This window comes from Erpetoichthys calabaricus, chromosome 16, assembly GCF_900747795.2.
Source record: "Erpetoichthys calabaricus chromosome 16, fErpCal1.3, whole genome shotgun sequence".
NCBI classification, from domain to species: Eukaryota; Metazoa; Chordata; class Cladistia; order Polypteriformes; family Polypteridae; genus Erpetoichthys; species Erpetoichthys calabaricus.
Window position 1 is genome coordinate 82,239,541 of NC_041409.2, and position 12,403 is coordinate 82,251,943.

A 12,403-nucleotide genomic window follows, 5' to 3' on the forward strand; every position below is an offset into this window, starting at 1 on the left:
AGTCAGGGATTTGTGGCAATTTGAATTTGCTTTCTTTTCCCTTTTCTTCTAACGTTTCTCCTGGTAATTTAGTATCAACATCTCTCTCTTCAACTTCAACAGACGGCATAGTTACAGTGAGTACCTGTTCAGGTTTTGACAGCCTTGAAGCCTCTTGATCTTCACTCATTTGGACTTTGGGACCTTTAATTTCCAAATCCACGTTTGGGAGTGTAATGTCTACTTTTGCTGAGCCAGAATCAACTGTATCTTTTGGAAGTTTTTCTGGTGATGGTGAAGATCCAAATGAAGGCATTTTAAAATGAGGCATTCTGAATTTTCCTTTCTTCCTCTCCTTTTCAATGTCTTCCTTTGACGATGCTTCAATTTCTTCACCGGTTTCTTTCTTTGTTTTCTCGATTTTTGGCAAATGAATGTCTGTTTCCACCCCTGGAACGGTAACATCAAAACTTTTTATACCTGGAATGGACTCCACTAGCTCTGGCTGTTCGCGTTCCTTTAGTTGTACTTCTTTGCTTTGGAGGTGTGTCGTTATTGATGGTTGTTGGACATCTATTTGTGGAGCTGCCATAGAAATGGTTTGTGAGGTGAGATCGATTTCAGGTCTTGCTCCACTGACATCAAGACCAGTTGTAACAGTTGTCACTTGAGGACCTTTAACATCAACGTCTACTGCTGGTAATGAAACCTCAGGTTTGATCACTCCCACATGCATTTCTTGTTTAGGCACTTTCTCTGCCGAGACTGACACTCCAAATGTTGGCATTTTCACCCGGGGCATCTTGAATTTTATTTGTTTTCCATCTGTTTCCTTATCTTCCAAGATTACTTGTTCAGTATCCCCCTGTATTGTTCCAGGTTTTAGTTTAGGTTTTGTTAAGGTGATGTCCGTTTCTTTCAATGTCATCGCAATTTGTTTTTCCTTAGTGATAGGCAGTGAAATGTCCACATCTGGCATCTCTGCCTCTAGGACTTGTTCTCTGTCAAGTTTAATGTCACCTTCAGGTCTTGGTACTTTAATGCTGATGTCCCCTGTTGCCAGGTCAACAGAAGGCTTTGTTATTGACAATGAAATTTCAGGGGCAGTCACCTTCACTTCAGATTTACCTTCTGTTGAGATCTGCGGGCTCTTCACGTCAAGGTCTACTTTTGGAGATGTGGCATCTGTTTTGGATGTAGACTCATCCCCTTTACCCTGTTTGCTTGATCCTTTAGAGAAAGACATGCCAAATGTTCGTATTTGCATTTCTGGCATCTTGAATTTTCCCTTTTCCATTTTCGATTCTGCATCTTCTGAAGAAAGCCTCTCAGGCTCCCCATCTAGACCTTTGACTTTGATTTCTGCCTCAGGAAGCTTTGTCTCAGTACCTGGCTCATGCACAGCCGATTTCACGTCTGGGCCCTTTATTTTAGGGAATGCGATATCAAAGTCAGGGATTTTTGGCAATTTGAATTTGCTTTCTTTTCCCTTTTCTTCTAACGTTTCTCCTGGTAATTTAGTATCAACATCTCTCTCTTTAACTTCAGCAGACGGCATAGTTACAGTGAGTACCTGTTCAGGTTTTGACAGCCTTGAAGCCTCTTGATCTTCACTCATTTGGACTTTGGGACCTTTAATTTCCAAATCCACTTTTGGAAGTGTAATGTCTACTTTTGCTGAGCCAGAATCAACTGCATCTTTTGGAAGTTTTTCTGGTGATGCTGAAGATCCAAATGAAGGCATTTTGAAATGAGGCATTCTGAATTTTCCTTTCTTCTTCTCCTTTTCAGTGTCTTCCTTTGACGATGCTTCAATTTCTTCTCCGGTTTCTTTCTTTGTTTTCTCGATTTTGGCAAATGAATGTCTGTTTCCACCCCTGGAACGGTAACATCAAAACTTTTTATACCTGGAATGGACTCCACAAGCTCTGGCTGTTCGCTTTCCTTTAGTTGTCCTTCTTTGCTTTGGAGGCGTGTCATTATTGATGGTAGTTGGACATCTATTTGTGGAGCTGCCACAGAAATATTTTTTGAGGCGAGATCGATTTCAGGTCTTTCTCCACTGACATCAAGACCAGTTGTAACAGTTGTCACTTGAGGACCTTTAACATCAACATCTACTGCTGGTAATGAAACCTCAGGTTTGATCACTCCCACATGCATTTCTTGTTTAGGCACTTTCTCTGCCGAGACTGACACTCCAAATGTTGGCATTTTCAGCCGGGGCATCTTGAATTTTATTTGTTTTCCATCTGTTTCCTTATCTTCCAAGATTACTTGTTCAGTATCCCCCTGTATTGTTCCAGGTTTTAGTTTAGGTTTTGTTAAGGTGATGTCCGTTTCTTTCAATGTCATCTCAATTTGTTTTTCCTTAGTGGTAGGCAGTGAAACGTCCACATCTGGCATCTCCGCCTCTAGGACTTGTTCTCTGTGAAGTTTAATGTCACCTTCAGGTCTTGGTACTTTAATGCCAAGCTCCTCTGTTGCCAGGGCAACAGAAGGCTTTGTTGTAGATAATGAAAATTCCGGGGCAGTCATCTTCACTTCAGCTTTCCCTTCTGTTGAGATCTCCGGTTTCTTCACGTCAAGTTCTACTTTTGGAGATGTGATATCTATTTTGGATGTAGCCTCATCCCCTTTACCCTGTTTGCTTGAACCTTTAGAGAATGAAATGCCAAATTTTGGCATATGAATTTCTGGTATCTTGAATTTTCCCTTTTCCATTTTCGATTCAGCATCTTCTGAAGAAAGACTCTCAGGCTCCCCATCCAGATCTTTGACATCGATTTCTGCCTCAGGAAGCTTTATCTCAGTACCTGGCTCATGCACAGCCGATTTCATGTCTGTGGCCTTTATTTTAGGGAATGCGATATCAAAGTCAGGGATTTGTGGCAATTTGAATTTGCTTTCTTTTCCCTTTTCTTCTAACGTTTCTCCTGGTAATTTAGTATCAACATCTCTCTCTTCAACTTCAACAGACGGCATAGTTACAGTGAGTACCTGTTCAGGTTTTGACAGCCTTGAAGCCTCTTGATCTTCACTCATTTGGACTTTGGGACCTTTAATTTCCAAATCCACTTTTGGGAGTGTAATGTCTACTTTTGCTGAGCCAGAATCAACTGTATCTTTTGGAAGTTTTTCTGGTGATGCTGAAGATCCAAATGAAGGCATTTTAAAATGAGGCATTCTGAATTTTCCTTTCTTCTTCTCCTTTTCAGTGTCTTCCTTTGACGATGCTTCAATTTCTTCTCCGGTTTCTTTCTTTGTTTTCTCGATTTTTGGCAAATGAATGTCTGTTTCCACCCCTGGAACGGTAACATCAAAACTTTTTATACCTGGAATGGACTCCACAAGCTCTGGCTGTTCGCTTTCCTTTAGTTGTCCTTCTTTGCTTTGGAGGCGTGTCATTATTGATGGTAGTTGGACATCTATTGGTGGAGCTGCCACAGAAATATTTTTTGAGGCGAGATCGATTTCAGGTCTTTCTCCACTGACATCAAGACCACTTGTAACAGTTGTCACTTGAGGACCTTTAACATCAACGTCTACTGCTGGTAATGAAACCTCAGGTTTGATCACTCCCACATGCATTTCTTGTTTAGGCACTTTCTCTGCCGAGACTGACACTCCAAATGTTGGCATTTTCACCCGGGGCATCTTGAATTTTATTTGTTTTCCATCTGTTTCCTTATCTTCCAAGATTACTTGTTCAGTATCCCCCTGTATTGTTCCAGGTTTTAGTTTAGGTTTTGTTAAGGTGATGTCCGTTTCTTTCAATGTCATCGCAATTTGTTTTTCCTTAGTGATAGGCAGTGAAATGTCCACATCTGGCATCTCTGCCTCTAGGACTTGTTCTCTGTCAAGTTTAATGTCACCTTCAGGTCTTGGTACTTTAATGCTGATGTCCCCTGTTGCCAGGTCAACAGAAGGCTTTGTTATTGACAATGAAATTTCAGGGGCAGTCACCTTCACTTCAGATTTACCTTCTGTTGAGATCTGCGGGCTCTTCACGTCAAGGTCTACTTTTGGAGATGTGGCATCTGTTTTGGATGTAGACTCATCCCCTTTACCCTGTTTGCTTGATCCTTTAGAGAAAGACATGCCAAATGTTCGTATTTGCATTTCTGGCATCTTGAATTTTCCCTTTTCCATTTTCGATTCTGCATCTTCTGAAGAAAGACTCTCAGGCTCCCCATCTAGACCTTTGACTTTGATTTCTGCCTCAGGAAGCTTTGTCTCAGTACCTGGCTCATGCACAGCCGATTTCACGTCTGGGCCCTTTATTTTAGGGAATGCGATATCAAAGTCAGGGATTTTTGGCAATTTGAATTTGCTTTCTTTTCCCTTTTCTTCTAACGTTTCTCCTGGTAATTTAGTATCAACATCTCTCTCTTTAACTTCAGCAGACGGCATAGTTACAGTGAGTACCTGTTCAGGTTTTGACAGCCTTGAAGCCTCTTGATCTTCACTCATTTGGACTTTGGGACCTTTAATTTCCAAATCCACTTTTGGAAGTGTAATGTCTACTTTTGCTGAGCCAGAATCAACTGCATCTTTTGGAAGTTTTTCTGGTGATGCTGAAGATCCAAATGAAGGCATTTTGAAATGAGGCATTCTGAATTTTCCTTTCTTCTTCTCCTTTTCAGTGTCTTCCTTTGACGATGCTTCAATTTCTTCTCCAGTTTCTTTCTTTGTTTTCTCGATTTTTGGCAAATGAATGTCTGTTTCCACCCCTGGAACGGTAACATCAAAACTTTTTATACCTGGAATGGACTCCACAAGCTCTGGCTGTTCGCTTTCCTTTAGTTGTCCTTCTTTGCTTTGGAGGCGTGTCATTATTGATGGTAGTTGGACATCTATTTGTGGAGCTGCCACAGAAATATTTTTTGAGGCGAGATCGATTTCAGGTCTTTCTCCACTGACATCAAGACCAGTTGTAACAGTTGTCACTTGAGGACCTTTAACATCAACATCTACTGCTGGTAATGAAACCTCAGGTTTGATCACTCCCACATGCATTTCTTGTTTAGGCACTTTCTCTGCCGAGACTGACACTCCAAATGTTGGCATTTTCAGCCGGGGCATCTTGAATTTTATTTGTTTTCCATCTGTTTCCTTATCTTCCAAGATTACTTGTTCAGTATCCCCCTGTATTGTTCCAGGTTTTAGTTTAGGTTTTGTTAAGGTGATGTCCGTTTCTTTCAATGTCATCTCAATTTGTTTTTCCTTAGTGGTAGGCAGTGAAACGTCCACATCTGGCATCTCCGCCTCTAGGACTTGTTCTCTGTGAAGTTTAATGTCACCTTCAGGTCTTGGTACTTTAATGCCAAGCTCCTCTGTTGCCAGGGCAACAGAAGGCTTTGTTGTAGATAATGAAAATTCCGGGGCAGTCATCTTCACTTCAGCTTTCCCTTCTGTTGAGATCTCCGGTTTCTTCACGTCAAGTTCTACTTTTGGAGATGTGATATCTATTTTGGATGTAGCCTCATCCCCTTTACCCTGTTTGCTTGAACCTTTAGAGAATGAAATGCCAAATTTTGGCATATGAATTTCTGGTATCTTGAATTTTCCCTTTTCCATTTTCGATTCAGCATCTTCTGAAGAAAGACTCTCAGGCTCCCCATCCAGATCTTTGACATCGATTTCTGCCTCAGGAAGCTTTATCTCAGTACCTGGCTCATGCACAGCCGATTTCATGTCTGTGGCCTTTATTTTAGGGAATGCGATATCAAAGTCAGGGATTTGTGGCAATTTGAATTTGCTTTCTTTTCCCTTTTCTTCTAACGTTTCTCCTGGTAATTTAGTATCAACATCTCTCTCTTCAACTTCAACAGACGGCATAGTTACAGTGAGTACCTGTTCAGGTTTTGACAGCCTTGAAGCCTCTTGATCTTCACTCATTTGGACTTTGGGACCTTTAATTTCCAAATCCACTTTTGGGAGTGTAATGTCTACTTTTGCTGAGCCAGAATCAACTGTATCTTTTGGAAGTTTTTCTGGTGATGCTGAAGATCCAAATGAAGGCATTTTAAAATGAGGCATTCTGAATTTTCCTTTCTTCTTCTCCTTTTCAGTGTCTTCCTTTGACGATGCTTCAATTTCTTCTCCGGTTTCTTTCTTTGTTTTCTCGATTTTTGGCAAATGAATGTCTGTTTCCACCCCTGGAACGGTAACATCAAAACTTTTTATACCTGGAATGGACTCCACAAGCTCTGGCTGTTCGCTTTCCTTTAGTTGTCCTTCTTTGCTTTGGAGGCGTGTCATTATTGATGGTAGTTGGACATCTATTGGTGGAGCTGCCACAGAAATATTTTTTGAGGCGAGATCGATTTCAGGTCTTTCTCCACTGACATCAAGACCAGTTGTAACAGTTGTCACTTGAGGACCTTTAACATCAACGTCTACTGCTGGTAATGAAACCTCAGGTTTGATCACTCCCACATGCATTTCTTGTTTAGGCACTTTCTCTGCCGAGACTGACACTCCAAATGTTGGCATTTTCAGCCGGGGCATCTTGAATTTTATTTGTTTTCTATCTGTTTCCTTATCTTCCAAGATTACTTGTTCAGTATCTCCCTGTATTGTTCCAGGTTTTAATTTAGGTTTTGTTAAGGTGATGTCCGTTTCTTTCAATGTCATCTCAATTTGTTTTTCCTTAGTGGTAGGCAGTGAAACGTCCACATCTGGCATCTCCGCCTCTAGGACTTGTTCTCTGTCAAGTTTAATGTCACCTTCAGGTCTTGGTACTTTAATGCCAAGCTCCTCTGTTGCCAGGTCAACAGAAGGCTTTGTTGTAGATAATGAAAATTCCGGGGCAGTCATCTTCACTTCAGCTTTCCCTTCTGTTGAGATCTGCGGTTTCTTCACGTCAAGTTCTAGTTTTGGAGATGTGATATCTATTTTGGATGTAGCCTCATCCCCTTTACCCTGTTTGCTTGAACCTTTAGAGAATGAAATGCCAAATTTTGGCATATGAATTTCTGGTATCTTGAATTTTCCCTTTTCCATTTTCGATTCAGCATCTTCTGAAGAAAGACTCTCAGGCTCCCCATCCAGATCTTTGACATCGATTTCTGCCTCAGGAAGCTTTATCTCAGTACCTGGCTCATGCACAGCCGATTTCACGTCTGTGGCCTTTATTTTAGGGAATGCGATATCAAAGTCAGGGATTTGTGGCAATTTGAATTTGCTTTCTTTTCCCTTTTCTTCTAACGTTTCTCCTGGTAATTTAGTATCAACATCTCTCTCTTCAACTTCAACAGACGGCATAGTTACAGTGAGTACCTGTTCAGGTTTTGACAGCCTTGAAGCCTCTTGATCTTCACTCATTTGGACTTTGGGACCTTTAATTTCCAAATCCACTTTTGGGAGTGTAATGTCTACTTTTGCTGAGCCAGAATCAACTGTATCTTTTGGAAGTTTTTCTGGTGATGGTGAAGATCCAAATGAAGGCATTTTAAAATGAGGCATTCTGAATTTTCCTTTCTTCCTCTCCTTTTCAATGTCTTCCTTTGACGATGCTTCAATTTCTTCACCGGTTTCTTTCTTTGTTTTCTCGATTTTTGGCAAATGAATGTCTGTTTCCACCCCTGGAACGGTAACATCAAAACTTTTTATACCTGGAATGGACTCCACTAGCTCTGGCTGTTCGCGTTCCTTTAGTTGTACTTCTTTGCTTTGGAGGTGTGTCGTTATTGATGGTTGTTGGACATCTATTTGTGGAGCTGCCATAGAAATGGTTTGTGAGGTGAGATCGATTTCAGGTCTTGCTCCACTGACATCAAGACCAGTTGTAACAGTTGTCACTTGAGGACCTTTAACATCAACGTCTACTGCTGGTAATGAAACCTCAGGTTTGATCACTCCCACATGCATTTCTTGTTTAGGCACTTTCTCTGCCGAGACTGACACTCCAAATGTTGGCATTTTCACCCGGGGCATCTTGAATTTTATTTGTTTTCCATCTGTTTCCTTATCTTCCAAGATTACTTGTTCAGTATCCCCCTGTATTGTTCCAGGTTTTAGTTTAGGTTTTGTTAAGGTGATGTCCGTTTCTTTCAATGTCATCGCAATTTGTTTTTCCTTAGTGATAGGCAGTGAAATGTCCACATCTGGCATCTCTGCCTCTAGGACTTGTTCTCTGTCAAGTTTAATGTCACCTTCAGGTCTTGGTACTTTAATGCTGATGTCCCCTGTTGCCAGGTCAACAGAAGGCTTTGTTATTGACAATGAAATTTCAGGGGCAGTCACCTTCACTTCAGATTTACCTTCTGTTGAGATCTGCGGGCTCTTCACGTCAAGGTCTACTTTTGGAGATGTGGCATCTGTTTTGGATGTAGACTCATCCCCTTTACCCTGTTTGCTTGATCCTTTAGAGAAAGACATGCCAAATGTTCGTATTTGCATTTCTGGCATCTTGAATTTTCCCTTTTCCATTTTCGATTCTGCATCTTCTGAAGAAAGACTCTCAGGCTCCCCATCTAGACCTTTGACTTTGATTTCTGCCTCAGGAAGCTTTGTCTCAGTACCTGGCTCATGCACAGCCGATTTCACGTCTGGGCCCTTTATTTTAGGGAATGCGATATCAAAGTCAGGGATTTTTGGCAATTTGAATTTGCTTTCTTTTCCCTTTTCTTCTAACGTTTCTCCTGGTAATTTAGTATCAACATCTCTCTCTTTAACTTCAGCAGACGGCATAGTTACAGTGAGTACCTGTTCAGGTTTTGACAGCCTTGAAGCCTCTTGATCTTCACTCATTTGGACTTTGGGACCTTTAATTTCCAAATCCACTTTTGGAAGTGTAATGTCTACTTTTGCTGAGCCAGAATCAACTGCATCTTTTGGAAGTTTTTCTGGTGATGCTGAAGATCCAAATGAAGGCATTTTGAAATGAGGCATTCTGAATTTTCCTTTCTTCTTCTCCTTTTCAGTGTCTTCCTTTGACGATGCTTCAATTTCTTCTCCGGTTTCTTTCTTTGTTTTCTCGATTTTTGGCAAATGAATGTCTGTTTCCACCCCTGGAACGGTAACATCAAAACTTTTTATACCTGGAATGGACTCCACAAGCTCTGGCTGTTCGCTTTCCTTTAGTTGTCCTTCTTTGCTTTGGAGGCGTGTCATTATTGATGGTAGTTGGACATCTATTTGTGGAGCTGCCACAGAAATATTTTTTGAGGCGAGATCGATTTCAGGTCTTTCTCCACTGACATCAAGACCAGTTGTAACAGTTGTCACTTGAGGACCTTTAACATCAACATCTACTGCTGGTAATGAAACCTCAGGTTTGATCACTCCCACATGCATTTCTTGTTTAGGCACTTTCTCTGCCGAGACTGACACTCCAAATGTTGGCATTTTCAGCCGGGGCATCTTGAATTTTATTTGTTTTCCATCTGTTTCCTTATCTTCCAAGATTACTTGTTCAGTATCCCCCTGTATTGTTCCAGGTTTTAGTTTAGGTTTTGTTAAGGTGATGTCCGTTTCTTTCAATGTCATCTCAATTTGTTTTTCCTTAGTGGTAGGCAGTGAAACGTCCACATCTGGCATCTCCGCCTCTAGGACTTGTTCTCTGTGAAGTTTAATGTCACCTTCAGGTCTTGGTACTTTAATGCCAAGCTCCTCTGTTGCCAGGGCAACAGAAGGCTTTGTTGTAGATAATGAAAATTCCGGGGCAGTCATCTTCACTTCAGCTTTCCCTTCTGTTGAGATCTCCGGTTTCTTCACGTCAAGTTCTACTTTTGGAGATGTGATATCTATTTTGGATGTAGCCTCATCCCCTTTACCCTGTTTGCTTGAACCTTTAGAGAATGAAATGCCAAATTTTGGCATATGAATTTCTGGTATCTTGAATTTTCCCTTTTCCATTTTCGATTCAGCATCTTCTGAAGAAAGACTCTCAGGCTCCCCATCCAGATCTTTGACATCGATTTCTGCCTCAGGAAGCTTTATCTCAGTACCTGGCTCATGCACAGCCGATTTCATGTCTGTGGCCTTTATTTTAGGGAATGCGATATCAAAGTCAGGGATTTTTGGCAATTTGAATTTGCTTTCTTTTCCCTTTTCTTCTAACGTTTCTCCTGGTAATTTAGTATCAACATCTCTCTCTTCAACTTCAACAGACGGCATAGTTACAGTGAGTACCTGTTCAGGTTTTGACAGCCTTGAAGCCTCTTGATCTTCACTCATTTGGACTTTGGGACCTTTAATTTCCAAATCCACTTTTGGGAGTGTAATGTCTACTTTTGCTGAGCCAGAATCAACTGTATCTTTTGGAAGTTTTTCTGGTGATGCTGAAGATCCAAATGAAGGCATTTTAAAATGAGGCATTCTGAATTTTCCTTTCTTCTTCTCCTTTTCAGTGTCTTCCTTTGACGATGCTTCAATTTCTTCTCCGGTTTCTTTCTTTGTTTTCTCGATTTTTGGCAAATGAATGTCTGTTTCCACCCCTGGAACGGTAACATCAAAACTTTTTATACCTGGAATGGACTCCACAAGCTCTGGCTGTTCGCTTTCCTTTAGTTGTCCTTCTTTGCTTTGGAGGCGTGTCATTATTGATGGTAGTTGGACATCTATTGGTGGAGCTGCCACAGAAATATTTTTTGAGGCGAGATCGATTTCAGGTCTTTCTCCACTGACATCAAGACCACTTGTAACAGTTGTCACTTGAGGACCTTTAACATCAACGTCTACTGCTGGTAATGAAACCTCAGGTTTGATCACTCCCACATGCATTTCTTGTTTAGGCACTTTCTCTGCCGAGACTGACACTCCAAATGTTGGCATTTTCACCCGGGGCATCTTGAATTTTATTTGTTTTCCATCTGTTTCCTTATCTTCCAAGATTACTTGTTCAGTATCCCCCTGTATTGTTCCAGGTTTTAGTTTAGGTTTTGTTAAGGTGATGTCCGTTTCTTTCAATGTCATCGCAATTTGTTTTTCCTTAGTGATAGGCAGTGAAATGTCCACATCTGGCATCTCTGCCTCTAGGACTTGTTCTCTGTCAAGTTTAATGTCACCTTCAGGTCTTGGTACTTTAATGCTGATGTCCCCTGTTGCCAGGTCAACAGAAGGCTTTGTTATTGACAATGAAATTTCAGGGGCAGTCACCTTCACTTCAGATTTACCTTCTGTTGAGATCTGCGGGCTCTTCACGTCAAGGTCTACTTTTGGAGATGTGGCATCTGTTTTGGATGTAGACTCATCCCCTTTACCCTGTTTGCTTGATCCTTTAGAGAAAGACATGCCAAATGTTCGTATTTGCATTTCTGGCATCTTGAATTTTCCCTTTTCCATTTTCGATTCTGCATCTTCTGAAGAAAGACTCTCAGGCTCCCCATCTAGACCTTTGACTTTGATTTCTGCCTCAGGAAGCTTTGTCTCAGTACCTGGCTCATGCACAGCCGATTTCACGTCTGGGCCCTTTATTTTAGGGAATGCGATATCAAAGTCAGGGATTTTTGGCAATTTGAATTTGCTTTCTTTTCCCTTTTCTTCTAACGTTTCTCCTGGTAATTTAGTATCAACATCTCTCTCTTTAACTTCAGCAGACGGCATAGTTACAGTGAGTACCTGTTCAGGTTTTGACAGCCTTGAAGCCTCTTGATCTTCACTCATTTGGACTTTGGGACCTTTAATTTCCAAATCCACTTTTGGAAGTGTAATGTCTACTTTTGCTGAGCCAGAATCAACTGCATCTTTTGGAAGTTTTTCTGGTGATGCTGAAGATCCAAATGAAGGCATTTTGAAATGAGGCATTCTGAATTTTCCTTTCTTCTTCTCCTTTTCAGTGTCTTCCTTTGACGATGCTTCAATTTCTTCTCCGGTTTCTTTCTTTGTTTTCTCGATTTTTGGCAAATGAATGTCTGTTTCCACCCCTGGAACGGTAACATCAAAACTTTTTATACCTGGAATGGACTCCACAAGCTCTGGCTGTTCGCTTTCCTTTAGTTGTCCTTCTTTGCTTTGGAGGCGTGTCATTATTGATGGTAGTTGGACATCTATTTGTGGAGCTGCCACAGAAATATTTTTTGAGGCGAGATCGATTTCAGGTCTTTCTCCACTGACATCAAGACCAGTTGTAACAGTTGTCACTTGAGGACCTTTAACATCAACATCTACTGCTGGTAATGAAACCTCAGGTTTGATCACTCCCACATGCATTTCTTGTTTAGGCACTTTCTCTGCCGAGACTGACACTCCAAATGTTGGCATTTCCAGCCGGGGCATCTTGAATTTTATTTGTTTTCCATCTGTTTCCTTATCTTCCAAGATTACTTGTTCAGTATCCCCCTGTATTGTTCCAGGTTTTAGTTTAGGTTTTGTTAAGGTGATGTCCGTTTCTTTCAATGTCATCTCAATTTTTTTTTCCTTAGTGGTAGGCAGTGAAACGTCCACATCTGGCATCTCCGCCTCTAGGACTTGTTCT

General features: G+C 41.2%; 1 protein-coding gene and 1 long non-coding RNA gene across 2 annotated transcripts in view; one reads left to right on the forward strand and one right to left on the reverse strand.

The window, feature by feature from the left end:
* Nucleotides 1-12,403, reverse strand: part of LOC114667110 (protein AHNAK2) — a 93,644-nt gene that overhangs the window by 17,319 nt on the left and 63,922 nt on the right. Inside the window, exons 9-10 of the mRNA XM_051919751.1 lie at nt 10,684-10,994; nt 8,466-9,255 (exon numbers count right to left, since the gene is read on the reverse strand). Of these exons, the coding sequence (XP_051775711.1) occupies nt 8,466-9,255; nt 10,684-10,994 (1,101 nt within the window). The remainder of the gene's footprint in view (nt 1-8,465; nt 9,256-10,683; nt 10,995-12,403) is intronic.
* LOC127526076 (uncharacterized) lies at nt 334-6,458 on the forward strand. Its single transcript, XR_007933696.1, has 3 exons — nt 334-523; nt 1,951-2,030; nt 6,315-6,458. It is a non-coding gene; the product is annotated as an uncharacterized LOC127526076 (long non-coding RNA).